The sequence below is a fragment of the Grus americana genome, chromosome 1 (assembly GCF_028858705.1).
Source record: "Grus americana isolate bGruAme1 chromosome 1, bGruAme1.mat, whole genome shotgun sequence".
NCBI lineage: Eukaryota > Metazoa > Chordata > Aves > Gruiformes > Gruidae > Grus > Grus americana.
The window spans coordinates 103,571,869-103,592,398 of record NC_072852.1 but is presented as its reverse complement, the minus strand read 5'-3'; the positions used below and the strand labels follow the sequence as shown (position 1 = coordinate 103,592,398).

Below are 20,530 nucleotides of genomic sequence, written 5' to 3'. Positions count from 1 at the left end.
GGGGAGAAGCGGCGCGGGAGCTGCGCCCGAAGAGCGCTGCATTGCTGAATGTAATCAATTTTTAATAATTAAATATCTAAGAAGAAAACCTAAACCGTTTAGCGGTGCACGGAGCGGGAAGCCACGACGGTCCGGACCACCCGCACACCACCACCACCACCGGGCGGGCTTCCCCACGCTCCGCTGAGCCGGCTCCCGGGCTCGTTGTGCCGTGTGTCCCCCCCCGCGCCGCACCGTGCCCCCAGCACCGGGACGGTCCCGGCGCGTCTTTCCTGCGGCTCGGTGTGACCAAACCCGTGTGTGGGGATAAACCCAGCAGAAAGGTGCTGCCCCATCCCTCCCAGGGTGGGAGAGAAGCGGCCCCGAAAAGGAGCGCTACCCGGGCCCCGCAGGGTCAGCAGCAGCCGCCGCGGGGTAGGCGGGGGCAGCGCGGTGGCCCGTCCCGTTCCAGCCCCGTCCCGCCCCTCGGCGGCGGGGAGGCGGAGCCGGGCGGGTCTGCGCGGCCCGGCCGCTTCCTGGTCACCTGAGGAGGAGGCAGGAGCCCGTTGAGGCTGCTGTGGGGGGCTCTGGCGGCTCCAGGTCGGGCTGCCGCCATGGCCTCGCTTTTCAAGAAGAAGACCGTGGACGGTGAGTGGGACGTGGGGCTACCGATGCCCGTGGGAGGGCCCCGCCGCCCCTCTCGCAGCCCGGGGGCGGCTGCCCCCAGCCTTCATACGGTCCCGGGCGCGGAGCTGGCCCCGGCCTGGGTTCGGGGGGAGCAGGAGCCCGGGGGTGATGGTGGTGCCTGTGGGGCGGCCTCGGGCCCTGTGTCCCGGCGGAGCAGGAACTCGTAGGGAACGGGGGAGGCCACAGTCGGGGCGGAGTGACTCACTGGCGGCCCTTGGGCCAGATCGAGCGGCGGGGAGAGTCGTCGGGCCGGGCCGGCCCCCTGGGGCTCCGAGGTGGGGGGTTCCCGGGGCCTCGGGCCCTGTGGGGCGGCCGGGCCGGGGCGAGGTGCAGTGGGAGCCGGGCCCTGGTGGTCCCGGTCTGTGGGTGAGGGAGGAGGAACGCCTCTCGTTGGCAGCGAGGGAACAAAACAGGCCCGTAAGAGTTGCTGGAGCCGAGAACGAACAGGGACGCGAGCGGTGCTGGTCTGCGGGAGCCGGCTTTCTGCGGCGGGGAGAAGGCGGCCGAGCATGGCCGCAGGCTCCAGGAGCCGCTGCCCGGCTGCGCAGAGAGCAGCTGCCGAGCCGCCACCGCTGGCGGCCTTGGCTTTGAGCGCGGGTCTTAAGACAAGTTGGTCTTGATGTTTTTGTAGTCAGTCTGTTGACGCAGTGCTTCAACTTAACACAGAAATAGCGTTCTCCAAAGCAAAGCCAAAAAAGACCTCTTACCTGACAGCAGTCCTGTGGGCAACGGTCAGCCCTCCAAATCGGTGTGCCCCACGCGTGGCTGTGGGGCAGAGGCTGGCTGGGGGTTGGCGGGAGCCCCAGAGCTGGCTGGCTGGCATGTTGGGTGCCCTGTGTCAAATCGGGTGGGTCCTCGTTCGAAAACGGCACGCCAAAAATGATGCTGTGCTTCAACCAATTGTATGTCACCAAGGGACACATACGTATGTTTCCCACTTGTCTCTTCCCATTTTTGGTGCAACACCTGAGAAGGGAGGAAGGGGGAGATAGCACTAAGCTTCCATGACCAACACGGATTGTAGGAGCCAGGTCAAGCCCTGCTGGGTGTCTCTTGTCCAACCTGTTTTAAGGAATGGAGGTGTTTCCTCCTTACCCTGGTGTGCAAGGCGGCAGCATGATGCACAGGAGTGGCTGTTGGCAAAAGGCTGTCCCAGGAATACCCCGTCTTCTTCTGCCTGCAGGAGTAAAGCTAGGAATTTGCGTCAGTTATCACAGAGAAACAAGGACCAGTTCTGATCTTGGGCTTCACTTGCAAAAACAAATGAAAGAGCCTGTAACTGCAGATAGTGGTTGTTTTCAGTTTATTGGTATCCTTGTTTCTGATCTGACATGGTGGCTCAAACTAACAGAAATAAGCATCGTGATCACCCTTATTGTCTCCTGACATAAGTACAATTCTTGTTCCTTATCATCTGGAAGTTCATACCTCTCAAGCTTCCTACGCTAAGGGATTTTTTTTAATAGTTATTGCAGTTATAAAAGACAGTCTTGTATGTAGCTATTAAGCTTTTTCTTTTCACAAGTGCAGCTGTGCAAGTAATATACGTTTGTCTACCTTCAAAATTACTTGCCTGTAGCATTGTTTTCACAATAATTTTCCCTGCTGCTTTGCTGGCGTGAAGAACGCTGTGTTATATTCTGTGTCATCTTTCAGCTCTTCGTTATTGTCCATTGAAAAGTCCACATCTCCTGAAGATGCCTTTTGTGTAGTTCACGGAGCAGTAGTAGCAGTGCAAAAGCAGGTCTCTTTCACAGAGTTTGTTTGGAATATGTGTTTGTTTGACCAAAAACAATTGGTGGAAGGGGGTAGTGCATATGCCCTCTTTAAATGCCACTGATGGTTTGGGGTTTTTCTGATTGAAACCTATCAAGGTTGAAGTAATTTCAGCAATGGATGTTTTACAGTATTTCTGGTTGCAGGAATGAAGAACGTGAATGTTTCCTTCTGTTTGTAGAAAAATTTTCAGAAGACTTAAAAATTAAAAGGGTGGCCACAGTTTCTAGCAATTATACTTCATGCCTTTATTTCTGTTAGTAACTCTGCCTGTTTGTATTGATTTTCACGTGCTTCAAACTTTGTAAGTACAATAGTAGTGCCCTGCCATGACGTCATTTCTGTGGATTAGAAGAGCGAGGTCTGAACAAAGTTGATGTGGCATTCTGCTCCTTTTGAAGTCCCACCCAAAGTTTATCTAATGTTGTGTAGACATACATTAGGAGTAGATGAATCTCTTCCTAAAAGTACTATCTTCTTTCCTCTATAAAGGTCAGAGGATGCTGAGTCAGATGCAGACCTCTCTACCTTTGCCCAGGTGAATCACACCTAAGCACGTACTGTAAATTCTAACAAAAGTTAATTGCAACTAGCATGAGTGATACCTATATTGTAAATAATACTTGCTTTAAGAAGTGGATGTGACAGGTAAGTAATTTTTAAAACTCCTATGAAGGATGATATGTTTCACCTGCAGACAGTGTTCAAGATTATGCCAGCTACATCAGTTGTCAGGAAACTTAAATTTTCTATAAAGGCATCCACTTTCATATCTTAATATTCTTAAGCATCTGCTAATTGAAAAAGTTCAAACGCTGTTGCTTGATAGTCTAACTTGAAGTTGGGCTCCACAGATGTGGTACATTTGTGGAGGAGAGAAATCTCCACTGAACCAGAATAAGGACAGAGAAGAACAGGATCCAGGACTTGCATCTAGGAATATCTTCACTGTTTTAATGGACTTGGGAACTCTTTAACTGCTCTGAGATCTCATATATAAGGTTTCTTCAGCTGATCGCCCTGTTACAGTTAGGCCTGACTGGTTGTAAAGGTGTGGTGGGCTCACAGTGCATAGGATATTGCTGAGTTAGGGTTGAACTTGCAGAAAAGTGTGTGTCCCTAACTCTTACTGTGCGGTTAAGGCTCTTGCTATGGCTATGGTGAACATACTAGCTAAAATAGCTTTTTGTTATGGGATATGGCCTCTGCTGCTGAAACGTAATCATGTTGTTTACATAAAATTGTATTTTCCTAATATTTCATGTATTTGAAATGCTGACAATTCTTCGGTAATTGACAGTTGATTCTGAACAAAGGGAGTCTGTCAAACGTGCTGCATGTCTGCAGAGTGTCTAGCAGACAAGATGTTCATGTAGTATTGAAAACTTTTTCCAGCTATAAATGTTTTCTTTCCAGATATAATAAAGGAGCAAAATCGAGAGTTAAGAGGTACACAGAGGGCTATAACCAGAGATAGAGCAGCACTTGAAAAACAGGAAAAACAACTGGTAAGTAGAGCAGGGAACTTTATTTTACTCTTCAAAAACGAACACACTCCCCCAATCTAAGACAAAAACTTGCAAAGTGCTAAAGATACAACTCAAGGTCTAAGAATTGAACACTAAAAGAAGTTGTCTTCCTCTTTTTGACTTGTCAGTTATTAAAATTGTGTTGGAAAGAACTTACTATCTAAAAGTGATTCTCAGTCTTTAATATAGGAAAAGCCTGAAACAGTGTGTTTAGATTTAAATAAGCACATTCATTTTTCCCTTCCATTCCTAGCATTCTCTATCCTTCAGAAGGTTTTTTCTGACAGGCTTGTAAATCAGTGGTCTTGTGGTGGAAAAGCTGTCAGTGCTATCATATGTTACCATGAGTCTCCTGTGGGAGAGAGTACTTGAAAAACCATAGGGTATCATGAATACCCTGTAGGATTGTTATTTTCATTTATATAGAACTTCCCTAAAACTATCTGCCTAAATTAATATCTATTTAAAACTTAGTGTGTACGAGCTATCAAGTATTCAGTGAATGGATGCTGCACCTGTGTGGCAGTATAATTGGATAAGTGGATGTGACAGATGGCGGGGTTTGATGCATGAAGACATGCTCAGACTGTGGGAAAAGCTGTGCAAATCCAGCCACTGTTTCAATAGCTAGTGAGGTTGTGTTTCATGGCAGCAGGTTGCATGAATATCCAGAGCTAGGAATAAACTCAAAGAGGTCAGAAAAACTGTTTCTGGAAGCCTTGAACACCTAAGATATAATAGGCTACTCGTAGATAAGACATTTTTTTAATATGAAATATTCTAACTCTGGAAATAACCTTAATTTTTATGAATACTCAGGTTGAAGTTTTGGTTGCTTACTACAGTAAATTGTTTCAGAAATGTTGGATTTCTGAGGAGAATAAGAAAGGAGAAGTGAAAAATGTCCTTGGAAAAAGTTAAAATTTGCTGTTAGGATGAGAGAATCAATGGACAATAAATATTAATTTTCAGAGTCAGATCAGGTGATAAAGGACTAAGGGCTTGTCAGTCAGTCTCAGAACATTTTGTTATGTACTTTCTTCAGAAAGACTTCCCCCCCCCCTTAATTCTGAGCTACTACTCCGAGAAAACCTAGTTATATTAATTCTATGTATAAAAATACCTTCAAGTATGCAGACAGTTCTGTTTCAGTTCAGTAACCTCATATGACTGTATGAATTTTGATTATTTATTTCCAGAACGTAACTGACTTGAATAAGCTTGCCCTAAACCTCTCAATAGCAAATAATGTATTACAGCTCTTTATCCAAGTTCTTCTTAATTAAGAATAAAATCATCTATATATAGTGTTTGATTTCTGCAGCTGGATTATCTGCAGTGATTTAGCAATGGTTGATGTAGGTTTGTATTTCACTTTGAAAATCAGGTTATTAATGCTATTTAGGTATTTCATCTCAGTGGGAAAAATCCCTATTTTCAGATGTTTACTTTAAAACTAGGGTGCATGCTAGTGTTTGCTAGTGTGCAAAGTAATCCCTCCTATCCTTCGCAATACCTGAGGTATGAAAAAAAGAGATAATACTCTAGGCATGCTATAGAAATTTGTTTTTGTGGTCTCTGTGAGCTACTTACAAAGAGAACAGCTTTACATATATTTCAGGCCTCTAATGTTTGAACAGTCTTATGCTCCTTATTTGCTGATCTGTGCCTTCTTGGATTAAAAATTTCAGAAATTATGGATTTAAGAGAAGATCTTGTGCCAGTGCCATCTCTATAGTAAACTTAACCATGATCTTTCCTAGTAGTGAAGCTAGTGTAGTTGGTCACTTATGCTTGCCTTTAAACATGACTGTTATGTGTATCCTGGTGATCAGTACTTACCTTTTCAGAGTAACATATCTTCTTAAAAGTGCAGTTTTCTGGACTACCAATACACATACAGTGAAGCAACTGTATTCCTGTAGCAGGTATATTCTGAAGAATCACAAGAGAAAGCTGGTCTTTACAGGCTGATTTTACTTAATGGTAAATCAAAATGTACAATTGGACATATACAAAGAACTGAGATACTGTGGCAGGCTCTTCTTAAAAAGACTGAAAAGGAAAGATTAATTGAAAAGTTTACATTACCAAATCACAAATCAGAAGGCATACTTTGAAAAATCCCAGCTGACGAGATTATATGTGCCGAACCTTTTCCTGGTACCTCTGGGCTAAATAGCTTGCTACTTCTCCTTGAATTGATAGATTGGGGTTTGGGGTGTTTTTGTAAGACAGATGTGTCTGTCTTAAGGTTTAAGCACATGTTGTAGGCAAATTATACCACTTTTATTATGTCCTAGGTTAAGTCCAGCTAAATTATATAGACAAACAGCCTATAATTATTACTTATCTAACTTTGTCTAATTCTTCCCCCAAAAGCTTATGAGAGTCTCTCAGGGCTGAAAAAGTGTTAGAAAGCACCTCTGAACTCCCCATTTCTTCCATGGGTGATGTGGTTTGATTGCCCGTGAATGCAAGAAATCAAACATGATTAGAGTCATGGTGCTAATAGTTAGCTGGCTATAATAATTTTTTCACTTTTGGGGTTTTTTTTTAAGTGTTACTCCCTTTCCAGATATGGAATTGAATGTGCACATATAAGTGAATGTGATGTTATGCAGAAGTTGAAGCCTTTTGGGGAGCTGTGTGCTGCCATACTATAATGCAGTTTTGTTGTGTTTTTTTCCTGCTGGTCAAATCATAACAGCATTGCATTTATTCTACTAAATAACCTTGGTAGAAAAGCAAGGAAGACTATAAAACTTTAAATGTCTTAAAAAAAAATATCAAGAGGATAGTTAATTTTTGCAATTTAATTATTAGTGTTAAGGCTTAATTATACTCTCTGTTGGAATGAAAATTCTGTAGAATTAATCTTACACTTTTTTCAACAGGAACTGGAAATAAAGAAAATGGCTAAGACTGGTAACAAAGAAGCCTGTAAAGTGCTAGCAAAACAGCTTGTCCAACTGCGGAAGCAGAAGAATCGAACATATGCTGTTAGCTCTAAAGTCACTTCTATGTCGACTCAAACAAAGGTCATGAACTCTCAGATGAAGATGGCAGGAGCGATGTCAACTACAGCAAAAGTAAGGTGTTACAAGACATTCTTTTATATTAAAATGTAGCATGTGGTTGCAAAAGTTGAGTTGTGTTATTTTGTATAAGATAATTGAAGGGATAAAACTTACTGCTTAATGCCGCAAATGGTGTTGAGGATGCGGTAGGGAAATGTAATTTGATTCATATTATGAATTTTTTGTATACTCAATCCAGCCAGTTAGCACCTAACTAAGCATATTTTCTTGGGCTTGACATCTGTCAAATGTTTGCATGATAAAAATAAACTCTCGTGCCAGTGGAAGAACTCTTGTAGTACATCAAAAAAACCCCATACCATGCCGCTACAATGTCTTGCCTGTATGTCTTGTCACAAGCGGTTTTTATTGGGAAAAAGTAGGGCATGCTTCATCTAGAAATCAAGGCAGTGTGTCACAGTAGCTTTATGGCTTGTGCAAAAAGTAGGTTATTGCTTCAGATCTTAAGTTCCTAAGGAAATCTAATCTGGAGTTCCCTGTCATTCTTGCTTTCCATGCTCTAAGGAAACAGTATTGCATTAAGTTTTCTCACAAATCTCGTCTCATAAGAGTCTGAAAAACCTCAGCTATCCAAGTTAGTTGTGAACTTCCCCTATTTCCCTGAATTGATAAATAGGGAGTTTGCTTTTGGCAAGGAGGATTGTTCAGCTTGAGGTATAGGAAACAGAATTAGCGTGCATCATTGTAGATAAGTTGTGCTTTTATCACAGTCCAAGTTAAATCCAGTTACGTGCCAGTTAAACTCAGTAATGCAATGCAACTTAGTGCAGAAAGTAATTACTGCTAAGGCTTTGCTGTCGGGTATCTTTTAGAAGTAGTACGTTGGCAGGTATCAGCCGTTCAGTGATACAGAGTTGTGGCTCTGTAGCAGTCTTTCCATCTTCTGTGACTAACCCACAGAGGAGGGGCTTGTCTAACTGTAAAACCGATCACGTTAAACAGCTTACTCTGTATTCCTACAACAGTGTTGCATGTGAACAAGTTGGTCTTGCTTTTTATTTATTACGTGGTTGACTTGTTATTATCTATGAGACATCTTGGATTAAATTTCTTAAAACCAAAGTGTCACTAGACTAATTAGGAAGGTTAAGTCAGTAGAAAAAACAAAAATATTAAAAAAGTAAATTAACATCCAGAAAAGTGATGGTTTTTGAAACACAGCAGGTACTTCTAGGGACTGGTTTGTGTAACATTATTGGAGAGGAAGGCGTTAAATTCTTTTGGTTGCTTTTAAAGTGAGTATTTTGCCTTATCAACACAGGAAGCTTAAAAAAGTATTCAGTTGTTCATTCTGAAGCTTATATACTATTCTTAATCTTATACAACCATCAGTGAAAAATATATGGAAACAATTGTCTCAACGAGCAAGATGAATACATGAATGTGAAGCTTTCAAAGTATTTTCTATATACTTTTTATAGTATGTATGGCACTAACTTTGGACATAGTAAAGTCCAGGTAACAGTTACTTGTTTCTTTTAATCATGCCTCTGACCCTTATTTTCTATAACTCTTGTATAAGAATTCTAAAGAACCAATACCCTCTAAGTCCAGAACAGCTTTTTAAATTCAAATAATGTGACTATGAACCCAGCTTTTGAAATTCAAGTAATATTAGAAGCATATATGTTATCACTTTAAACAAACTCAGACATGAATGCAGAAGAGCTTCCACGAAGCCAGTAGCGTCCCTTTTAATTAACCAACTCTTTTATCTTCTCAAAGATGGTTAGACTTTATGTTTGAATTGCTCATGTCTATATTTAGGTTTTGACGTCCCATGAGAGATACAGCAGTTTGCTTCTTAGTAAAGAAGAAAGTATTAACTACCAGTGTCTGCAAAGCCAGTGCTGCACACTTGCAGTAAAACAGATGAAGTTTATTACACTGTCACAGAAAGATCTCTACCCATTACAAAGGTTTACCCTAAGCTAATGTGTACTTCCTGAACACTTCAGTATTTGCTTTTCAGAGAAGAGTAATTTTTCCATTAAATTATAAAGAAACAATTGCATTTTAGTGCCTGTTCTCTAGTGGTGGTTCAAATGAATGTTCCTTATAGACTAAAAAACCTGCAGCCATTTACCTCTTTAAAGTGTATAGCATGCAAGTTAGAAAATATTGTCCCATTGTTTTTGTTTAGATCAGGCAGATTTTTCCTTATATAAGGACAGGAGAAGGGTTGTGGAGCAAGAAAGATGCATGCGTTTAAAAGCATATCTATTAGGGTAGTAGATCACAGTATTTCTTACTAGGTATGGACTGTACTATTGATCCATTGTGTATCTACAGTTCTCATGGGATGTAAAGAGACAAGGAAAGTGAAATTTGGACTGAAGGTGTTTTTAATAGAAAAGTCTTATTCCTTCTTAATGTATTTATTGGTATTTGCTAATGTGTCATTGTATGACTAAGGGTTTTTTTTCTATATTAATAGACAATGCAAGCAGTTAATAAGAAAATGGATCCACAAAAGACACTCCAAACTATGCAGAATTTCCAGAAGGAAAACATGAAGATGGAAATGACTGAAGAAATGAGTAAGTTCTGCACCGCAGGGAACAGCTAGCTGCAGCCCACAGTGCTCTTGGAAGGGTAGAGCCAGTCTAGAAATACTGATGCTTGAGGTTTTATTTCTACAATTAATGAAACTGGCAGCAAAATTGAAGAGCAAACAAAACAATGCTGGTCTGAGCACAGAGGCTGAGCCTTAGGCTTCTTAGCAGTTCTAGATACTAAATCTAGAATCCATTCCTTCCCATCTTCATGCAAAACACCCATCATACTTCTAGAAAGAACATACTGGAAGTGGAAGGGGGCTTGAGACCAGTTCAAAACCTTGTTGGCATAACTGGTAGGGGGACTTTCTAACCTTTCTGTAGCTGATAGTTCTGCATGTGCTTTTCATTCTGGGACTGGACACTTAATTTAGATATTATTGATAATTTCAGCTTTACATATATGGTGGTATGGGATGGCTTTGTCTCCTTTTTTTTTATCTTAAACCATAAACTTCTTTGGGGGCTGGCAAGTTTCTTGTTCCCGATTGCATCTGTCCACTGTCAACTAAATAACACCAAACTTCCTGGTGTTCCTAGCACAGCTAATCCCTGCCACTGTGTTGGCCGTAGCGAGTAGCATGGACTCAAAACAGTATCATTGAGCAAGGTGCAAACACCTCAACCATGCAGAACCGTATTATTGCAATTCAGAAATTAGCTGAGTAGTTAACAATTTCACAACTTACTTGGAGGAGGAAGAGGAAAGGGAATTTAATGAAACTGTAGAAGATCTTTTTAAGAAATGCTAAAATCTAGTGGGGGGGGGGTGGAGATAGAGCAACTGAACTATTTTGGTGAAACTAAACATTTTTATAAAAGCAGTCATGCCTTACCCTGTTGCTGCTTTAGCTGTGCTCACAGGCTTTGCAAGACAGAGGTAAGAAAGCCTCTCCAATGTAGAGGTGCTTTCTGTTGGTATCTTATACAGTGGTATTACTACTGCATTCTGGGAGGGTAGAACAATGGTACTAGATTATTTTAGTAACCTTTTTGCTTAATGCAGTGTGGATTTTTTCTTTTTTCTAAGTTAATGATACACTGGATGATATTTTTGATGCTTCTGATGAAGAGGAAGAAAGCCAAGACATTGTTAACCAAGTGCTTGATGAGATAGGAATTGAAATCTCTGGAAAGGTATGGCTATTTTTACCCAGTTCGTATGCTGCTTCCCCTTCATTCAGTTTTTTTTTTTTTTTTAAATAGTTTATTTTAGCAGCCTTTGGTTTACAGTCTTATTCTAGAAGTCAGCTTGTCATAACATGTATTATTTTGACTGAAGAAAACTTCTGTCTTCTTGTAGATGGCCAAAGCTCCATCAGCTGCCAGAGGCTTACCATCTGCATCAACATCAAAAGCTGCTACTATATCAGACGAAGAGATTGAACGTCAGCTCAAAGCTTTGGGAGTTGATTAGCTTGATGGCAATATACAGTCTGCCTTCTAATTATTCAGCTGCAGACAGATGTAAAAAGTGCAAATACTCTTTCAATGCAACTGATGTCTGGGAAAACTCTGAAGCTTCAGAAATGACAACTTGAAGTTGGTACGGGAGGAAGAAGAGGGGAGAATATTTTGAATCAATTTACAAGGAGAAGTACACTTAGTGCGTCCATTGCATAGAGTCTTTTTGAGCAGTGGACCAACCAGGGATGTAGTTCTAATGATAAATTCATTTATACCTGATCTAAATCTGTCCTCTGAATTCACAGTTTTCTTCTATCTCAGTTCCTGAGCTATCTTTAGAATTGGCTTTTCTGTGGCTGGTGGTGATGCGTCCAATGACAGCACCTATATATATATATCATTTTTATAAAACTATTGCTATAGAAAAATTCTCAGTCATTTTAGCACAAATGAAACTTCACCTTTGCTTAGTTGGAAACTTTTCTTTTAATGAGAAATAGCCTTGAAAGTGTCGCAAATTTAGGCAGAAAGAAAAAACATTTTATGTATTTCTTTCAAGTTCCTGTAGTAACTTTGAGTTGATTAAAAAATAGCTGGTTATTCTTTTTACTGAAAGGGAAGGATACAGTCCTTGTGCACTTAATTTTACTGGAAGAGGATTTAAATTTGTTAGTGAACTTTGTTGCATGAAAGGCACTGATCGAACTCTATTATACTGTAATATAGCTGGTTTTAACAGAATTGCTGTGCCTTTATGTATATAAATCTTGTACCTTTGTGATTTTTTTGAGAATGAGTCTTTGAAAGGTGAGTAAACATGTAACTAAGATGGTTTCACAAAACACTATGGAGAGACCTCTGTATACACTTGATGGGACTCAGTGCTGAAGTTCAGAAATGCACTTGGTCAGAAATGCAACTTGTGTGCTTGCAAAAAGGACATTTGCCTGAACCAACATTTGTATATATTTTACAGTATTTCTTAATGGAAGATAACTGTGCATAATTGTATTGTTTACTAAGATGCAATTGATCACATTGATAAGCTAAATTTTAGTTTTGAGAGCAATTTTGGATGATAACCTGATAATTACTTGGCTAAACACTATAATAAAAGTGTTCTGGTTCTGTGAAGGTTTTTCTATGGTCTCTGAACTGCATCAGCATGATTCTAGCTTTAAGTGGAATGCATTGAGCTAATGAAATAAGAACTGTTGATATTTTAAATAGATGACAAAGTCCGAGAATGCAGTTCCCAGTTACGACGTCCCAGATGGTGTGAAGTTCCTCAGCCCTTACTCTGCTGGAGACTATTTGCCCCTCAGTTGTGCTGATTTAGTGGGGCTGATCATTGAACAGAATCTACAAAATCATCTTTGCTTTAAAAAGAGAAAAGCAAAATACCTCCTAAGAATGAAGTCAGGACAACTGTGGTGGGACAAACTTCATGAAGAGACTTTGCTGCTAGAGAAAGCGTAGCAGGAAACCATAACCTCTGTGAATGTACTGTTGTCACACCATCTGCTTTCTAGGATAGACGTCAGCAGAGAAAGAAAAAATAGGTGAGCCTAGGCATAGAAATGCAGGCGTTCTTTCTCTTTGAAGGAAGTAATGGACACTATGAGTCTGTGAGGTAGTGGGTAGGAATGTGTAAGTTTATATATTGCATATATCTGATATGAGGTGAATTTTCTTTTTTTTTACAAGTTATTTTGTAAAAATCTAATAAAAGGCTTTTTATTCCGCAATGACTTTGTCCTCTGTAGGGTTAGTCTTGCGCATCTGTCTTAGTGAGCTTTCTTTGGACTGCTGTTAGCTCAATAAATTTTCCTTTGATCTGAGCTATAAAGCAGCATAATATTTGTCGTAGTTGCTTGTGGGCTTTTGACTTAAACTCAACATTCAGTAAAGATTTGATCAAGTTTGTATTCCCCTCTGTCTGTTACTGGGTACCCAAGTACTGCCCTCAGGCACTGAAGGAGAAACCATAATGTGAAATTAGTTAGTTAGGTGTAAAATGTTACTGATTGATTGTAATTTGGGTGAACACCAAGGCTTATGTCCTTTCTGAATGAAGTGTGCACTTTATCCTTTTAATGACTGTCAGAATTGGGCATAATTCTAATATGAGTTCTTTCCTCTCTGGGGTTTTTGACAAACAGTACTAAAGGCGTTGCTTCTTGGTGTCGGTAAGACTGCTGACATAGAACTACGGCCAATATCTAGCTGGTGTTTCTGTTAGCAGTTACCTTTTAAGTCCTGCAGCTCTAATCTGTATAAAAATCTTTCAGTAGCGGAGTGACAAGTGGTGTAGGTTTGCAGGCTTGCTTATATTTATTTCAATTACAGTTATTATGTTGTAGCTTTCTAGAACAAAATTGCATCCACTACTCAAATTCCTTTTAAATCACTCAGACTAGAAAAAAACCCCACTCAATCCTTAAACTCCTTTATCCTTGCTGACACCTTAATAGCAACTGACTGTGAAAGTCCTCCATCCAAGGAGAACAAAGCAATTGTGCACACACCTGAGAATGCCTCTGTTGGGGCAGACCGAGGTCTGTCTCACCCACAGTCCTACTGCACAAGTGCCCATAAGCAAAGTCCAGGAAAATAGGAGAACACGGTAAACGTAGATAGCACTTCCTCCCCTAACAGTCTTCCAACCTCTACCTATTTCCAATTCAGAGCACTTCCAGAGCCCTATCCAAGTTCCTCTATATACAACAGCTTTGAGCAACTTTCTCATCTGTGAACTTGTCCATACATATATATATAAAACTTCTAGCACCAACATCTTTTAGTAGAGAAGATCCACCGATTTTTTTTTTCCCACCACATTAAGAACCACCACTTTTGGTTTTTTCTTAAGCTTCTTTCCAGCTTCACATGTTTACTCCTAGTTCTTACATTAGGCAAGAGGGTGAGCAGCCTGCCTCCATCCAGCCTTTCAATAGAGCTGGTAATGCAGCAGACCCGTAGAGCATTCAATGCACACACATTAAATCTGTGAGAGAAACAGTTGCTTCATCTTACCTTTGACCATCAGCTTTGCCTGTATAGGGGCCTTTTCTAGGTCTGTTGTATCCTTCAGATGAGGGGGACAATGCTACACAGTACTTCAGAGACAGGTGAACCGCAGGTTATAATGTCTGGTTTTGTCCTCTAGTCTAGTTTTAATACCCTGCCTAAAGTTACCCATGAGAAAAGAGAGAGCAAGAAAAAAACACCCACAAACATCTCAAAAATAGCACAGCTCACGTTAGTCAAAATGCCAACCAAACTCTTACTTGCAGGTTTATAAAGCCACCCCCAGAAGTATTATCTAGGGGATTGTCCCCAATCAAGAGTGATTGATGGCAATTACCCAGTAAGTTGTTCCTACAGGAAAAAAAAAAAAATAAATAAAATTGCCACGTTCTTTAAGTCTAAGGGCTGCAGCTGCAGCACATTAAATTGATTTAATCCAGCTTTTTTTTTCTTTAAACAATTCTACTCTAATTTGTTTGTATTTCCGTGGCGACAGCTAGATTTGTTTAAATGGTGGCTGCTTCCTCCACTTCGCCTTCTGTCATTCTTTTGCAAGACAATGGCATTATGTGTCACCTTTTATTTTATTGTGCTTCTGCAATTGGTCTTCACTTGTAAGACTTCTTCCAAGACTAGAAATGACAATGTCTGCTCTTGAATTAACTATTACAGCATGCTAAAATGAATAAGCACATCAACATGATACACAACAAAGCATTAAAGTATTACCAAAACAGAACTACAAACCATTACCTGAAATACCAAATGTATAAGAATACTTTATTGCGAGGGAGGAAGTCCAGGCTTATAGCATTTCTAGGAAGCCTTTTAAGAAAATAACTTAGAATATAAATAAAATTTATATACATATCAGATAGTTTGAACATACATAACATTAGTGCATCAAAGGTACACAAATGCATGCTACTACCTTTACTGAGTGCTAATCTTCTCAACTGTATTTATCTTTCAACCTTTTGGAAAGTTCCTGATCTGTCGATACATGTGGTGGATAAAGGCTAAGGCTTGGTCTTTCTGTGCTCTATGCTAGTGATGATAACAACCTGAAGAGAGTATATAGCACAATTTCTCCCCTTTGAGTTATTAAATTGAAGGTTTTTTTCTAAATTAAGGGGTTATAGCAATGCATTCATCCATAAAAAAATGTATTTTTGTTTTTAATCTGGGAGCCTAATTCCATAGCTGAATGTGCCTATGGTCACTGTAATAGGTATTAGACATAATTTAATGTACACGAGAGAGAGAACACTTAACTTGTGCACACTGCTTCTAAGTGGTCTTGAACATTAAACTCCTTTTGCTTTCTGTGGGCCTATTATCTAGACATTTTCTAAATCATCAGGTCTGGTTTATGGAAAAATAAAATGTATCTGGCCATTACTACTTGCAGGTACTCGATTTCAGTCCTGGGAAAACAGTGAAAAACACATATATGGTAATGGACTTTTCTAATAACAATGAGCAGGGCTGATGAGATAGCTGGATAATCTATCCCTGGTGGGTACTACAGTCATTAATTTCAGTTTCTCGGTGCCTGGCTTTCTGATAGGTGGAGCTCTGGCACTGGGATTTTTTCCCCCCCACGATTATCTCTCTCAGCTAGAGAATGACAAGTAAGAGATTATTTTCAATTAGTGGGGTGTAAGAGAGTGGGAATGTACAGTGCAATAAATGCTTTGTGTGGATACTTATTTCAGAGCACAAGGGCCTTCTCTTTTTAGTTTAAAACACTATCTCTGGTGTAAGTATGTCCACACATGGATTTAATCAGAAAAAAAATACAAAGCAGAGAAACCCCAAATTAATAAAAACAGTGATAATTCTCTAATTTTTTCCCTTCAGGTCACAAAGTCTTAAGGTCAGGTAAATTGTATCCAAATTTTTATAGGTAAGCCTATCCAAATCAAACTTGAAGGCATATAATAGACTAGCAAGAATTACCTTTGATAACAAGCATAAAAAAAAGTCACTTCTACTTGGCACTAATTTCAGGCAGTCAAATGGTATGCTGAGGCAGAGCACACAGTAGGAACAGTGTTGTCACCTCCGTACTGGGAAGCTCACTCTACTGTAAATAATGACGGCAATTATGGCACATTTCTAATGGCTTTGTCCTGAACTTACACAAAGAATTCACTTGAAATGATTCACTCAGGTGTGTACAGCTGGTGTGAGTGGGTAGCTGAGTTTGAGCTGTTCTTTGGAAAGGCAGGTATTCAGCTAGGGTTCCTCTACCTGGTGCTCAGGTCTAGTGGCAGTCCCACAAGCTCCCATGGGTATATCCCATCCTTGGCCATAACGAGACATTGGGTAGCATCACTACTGCTTGTTTAAGGTCACTGATTCACCTTCTCTGACGTTCTCATTTCTCACCGATGCTCAGTGTTCCCCGCTGGAGATGGGACCCTGGCATGGGCCTAAGGGCTGATAATCTCGCAAAGGTTAGCACAGTTAGCTAGTTAATGCGGGGCGGGGGTAAAGCACGTGCACGGGCATGCAGAGGCAAAATATTTTCAATGTTACAGCTGCTGATATCAAGCTTTGCAACCTTTCTTCACATACAATGCAAAGGTTTTGTTTCCTGATGCTTAGGGTACCTATATGGAGTTCTTCATTAATCATTAAATCTATCATAGATGCAAGAAAGGCACAGCACAGGGAAACTGCAATTACTTGTGCAACTTGGAAAGCATTTCTACTTGAATAATGCATAATAGGTTCCTTACAGTTAAGCAGAGACCTCCAACTCTTTAAGTATATGCAGTAGCATTTAATTTGTTTCCAAACTTTTACATTAAAATCGGGTCTTCCGCAACACACTACATCTGAAGCTGGCTAGCTTGTAAGAGAAACAAGTGGTTTACTGATTTTTTTTTTCTTTTTTTTTTTTTTTTAACAACATAGTATTTACAATATTTACAAAAAGCAAAACAGAAATCCACATCTATACATGGAAAAGCTTTACCGGCATTCGTGATGCTCCTTGATAATGGAACTAAAAGCGTTCTGATGTAAACTTGTCTTCACTCTTTTTTCCCTTTGTCTTCTGTTGCAAAACCAAACTCTCACAACTTCTTTCTCAAGATTGAGCCCCTCAGCCATCCTCATAATCTCCTGAGAAGAAGGCTTACTTTGTTCTCCAAAGTGCCTCTCTAGGGCTTCTTTAGCAGCGATACTGGATAAAGGGATAAAATGTCACCTTTAAAAACTTTTCTGACATGTTCAAGCTTTCACCACTAGTTCAGAAGAAGGGTCAAGTAAGAGCACTGAAGGTAGTGACTTGGTTTATTTCCTCTTTTTCTACGTAAGGGAAACCCACAGAGCTTAAAGTACGCTGTAATTCTTTGCTGACATGGACAGCATCACATCATGCAGAATTTCAGCACAGAGTAATTTAAAGGCAAAACCAGCATCAAGTTTGGTTCAGTGTCAGCAGTAATCATGAATTATTAGCGCTTCTTGATGTTCTCTAGGAGATGCGACTAGTAGCTAGACATGAATGGGATCACAGGAACTGGAACAAGCCTGACCACCCATTCTGCCCCAGTCACAGCAGCGTCGTAAGGGTTCAGCAACTGCACAGCACTGGGGTTACCTGGTTATATCAAATCATTTGGGTTTACAAAGGGGAAGAGCTCCATCACTTACCTTTTGGGAAATGTTGTATCAAAGTCTGCATCTCATTTTATTATAGAGGGTACTAGAATATTTCTGGAAATCACAGAGATTATGGCAAGCTGTTTTAGCAATCATTACGCTTTCTAAAAGTCTGCCTTAATCTGTTCCTCACAGTTGTCAGTGACCACAGTTGAGTGGTTCAATAAACAGAGTTAAGGCTACTATATTTTCTTATTGCCAGATAGAATTTGCTTCCTGTTCGTGCTACTTAGTCTCAGAAAATGAAAAGTATTTGTGACATGCTTGTGTGCCACCAGGACACATCCAAAACTGGCTTCAGCAGTAGCTGTAATTTCTTTGGACACAAGAGGGCAGTTCATGCATTATTCTGGAAATGAGGTGCAGGTATTTCTGTTACAGAAATACACAAAGTATCTAGTTATTTCATTACTTCATCTGCAATATGTTGTTGGTCTTTCATTTATAGGTCTATTTCGCAATATTTAGTAACATTACCAGAACTACCTAATTAGTAGCATTGTGTTCTGCGTGCACAGAAGTAAAGAAACATCATTCGTTTTGACTAACAGTTTCTTAGGCTTTCTGATCAAAGTAGAAAAGAAAATAGCTTCCACAAATTCAAATCAATTTTTGCTAAAGGTATAACTAACCTAATTTAGTTAGTGGGACTTCTGTTTTACACCTAGTTTAACATCAAACATCCATTAAGAATTGCTAAGAGTAAGGCTGCAGTTCAGATAAAGTCCATCTCTCTGATTAGTTTGAGGTCTTCAAACTGAGGTCCTATATCCTTCAGAGGAACAATTAATATTTTCTTATTTTATGGGATTTGGTCCTGAATTTTCCCTCAATTATCTGTGCCCTTGTCAATCTGCCATATTTGATATTCCCAGTACAGTAGAGTTAGATGTAAAAGAAGCAGGAGTAATTAAACTCCCTTTTTTCCTCATTAAAGTGCTTCTTTGGGAACTCTAAAGAAAGCAATGACAGAGGCTAGGGATCCAATATTATGTGTAAAAGCTTGTTCTCAAATTTCCTAGACCTCAATTCTCTGGCAAAATAATGCAATTTTTATTTTGGTACAATGTAGAACCTCCCAAAATGAAAACAAGGGCGCTCTGAAATGAAGACAAGGATGGCCTTCTACAATGGGGTTACAGCATTGGTGGATGAGGGAAGAGCAACTGGTGTCATCTACCTGGACTTGAGCAAAGCATTTGACACTGTTCCACACGACATCCTTGTCTCTAAATTGGAGAGACATGGATTCGATGGATGGACCACTCAGAGGATAAGGAATTGGTCATATGGCCATGCTCAAAGAGTTGCAGTCAACGAATCAATGTCTAAGTGGAGACCAGTGACAAGTGGTGTTCCTCAAGTGTTGGTACTGGGACTGGTGCTGTTCAACATCTTTGTTGGTGACATGGCCAGTGGGATTGAGTGCAGCCTCAGCAAGTTTGCCGACAACACCAAGCTGTGTGGTGTGGTCGACATGCCGGAAGGAAGAGAGGCCATCCAGAGGGACCTTGACAGGCTGGAGAGGTGGGCCTGTGCAAACCGCATGAAGTTCAACAAGGCCAAGTACAAGGTCCTGCACGTGGGTTGGTGCAATCCCAAGCAAAGCTATAGGCTGGGCGAGGAATGGATTGAAAGCAGCCCTGAGGAGAAGGACTTGGGGGTATTGATTGATGAGAAGCTCAACATGAGCCGGCAGTGTGCGCTTGCAGCCCAGAAAGCCAACCGTGTCCTGGGCTGCATCAAAAGAGGTGTGACCAGCAGGTCGAGGGAGGTGATCCTGCCCCTCTACTCCGCTCTTGTGAGACCCCACCTGGAGTATTCTGTTCAGCTCTGGGCCCCTGGACCTGTTGGAGCGAGTCCAGAGGAGGACCACGAAGCTGATCAGAGGGCTGGAGCCCCTCTCCTGTGAGGACAGGCTGAGAGAGTTGGGGTTGTTCAGCCTGGAGAAGAGAAGGCTCACGGGAGATCTAATTGCGGCCTTCCAGTACCTGAAGGGAGCCTACAATAAATCCAGAGAGGGACTGTTTACAGTGGCATGTAGTGATAGGATGAGGGGTAATGGCCTTAAGCTGAAAGAGGGTCGATTTAGATCAGATGTTAGGAAGAAATTCTTCACTGTGAGGGTGGTGAGGCACTGGAACAGGTTGCCCAGAGAGGCTGTGGATGCCCCATCCCTGGAAGTGTTCAAGGCCAGGTTGGATGGGGCTTTGGGCAACGTGGTCTAGTGGAGGGTGTCCCTGCCCATGGCAGGGAATGATTTTTAAGGTCCCTTCCAAACCAAACTATTCTATGATTCCATTATATCTTATTCACTTTATAGATATAATATACTTTGGGTAGAATTGGAATAAAATATTTCTTTCATATTAAAGTATGTTGTCATATGTTAAAAAAAAAGTCTTTAATTGGGAAACGTAGAATATTTGGAGCAAATAGGGAGTTTGGAGGGTTATGCTGTTATTTTTCACTGGAATGTTTCAAAACAGTGAAACATTTTGAAACACTAGCCATATTCTTTAATAGAAAATAACACTTCAATTTCAAGCCCTATAAAAAGCAGCATCGTAGCCAAAGTGTTACATGTAATGTCCTAAATATTTATTACCTTATGGTGGTTCTGCGCTTCCTCTTCCGCTCGTTCACTCCAACTTTTTCATTGTATAAAGCTGCATTAAAAACAAAACAAAAACAACCCAGCAGTTACGGGGGATGGAAAGCAAGCACAATTATCTCCAGAAAAAAAGTCCCTTTCTTTGAAGACAGAAGAAAGCTACCAGATAAT

The 20,530-nt window shown here is 40.7% G+C and overlaps 2 protein-coding genes across 4 annotated transcripts in view; one reads left to right on the top strand and one right to left on the bottom strand.

Annotated features, from left to right (window-relative positions):
* The first annotated feature begins 470 nt into the window (after window positions 1-470).
* Window positions 471-12,785, top strand: CHMP2B (charged multivesicular body protein 2B). Its single transcript, XM_054809181.1, has 6 exons — window positions 471-627; window positions 3,859-3,950; window positions 6,869-7,063; window positions 9,510-9,612; window positions 10,661-10,767; window positions 10,934-12,785. The coding sequence occupies exons 1-6, from the start codon at window positions 594-596 to the stop codon at window positions 11,045-11,047; spliced, it is 645 nt and encodes a 214-aa protein (XP_054665156.1). The 5' UTR covers window positions 471-593; the 3' UTR covers window positions 11,048-12,785.
* A 1,983-nt stretch (window positions 12,786-14,768) lies between these two features.
* POU1F1 (POU class 1 homeobox 1) overlaps window positions 14,769-20,530 on the bottom strand; it is a 187,768-nt gene continuing 182,006 nt past the window's right edge. For all 3 annotated transcript variants that reach the window (XM_054813405.1, XM_054813403.1, XM_054813404.1), the window contains exons 6-7: window positions 20,354-20,414; window positions 14,769-17,263 (exon numbers count right to left, since the gene is read on the bottom strand). In XM_054813405.1, the coding sequence (XP_054669380.1) occupies window positions 17,050-17,263; window positions 20,354-20,414 (275 nt within the window). In that variant the 3' untranslated portion in view covers window positions 14,769-17,049. The remainder of the gene's footprint in view (window positions 17,264-20,353; window positions 20,415-20,530) is intronic.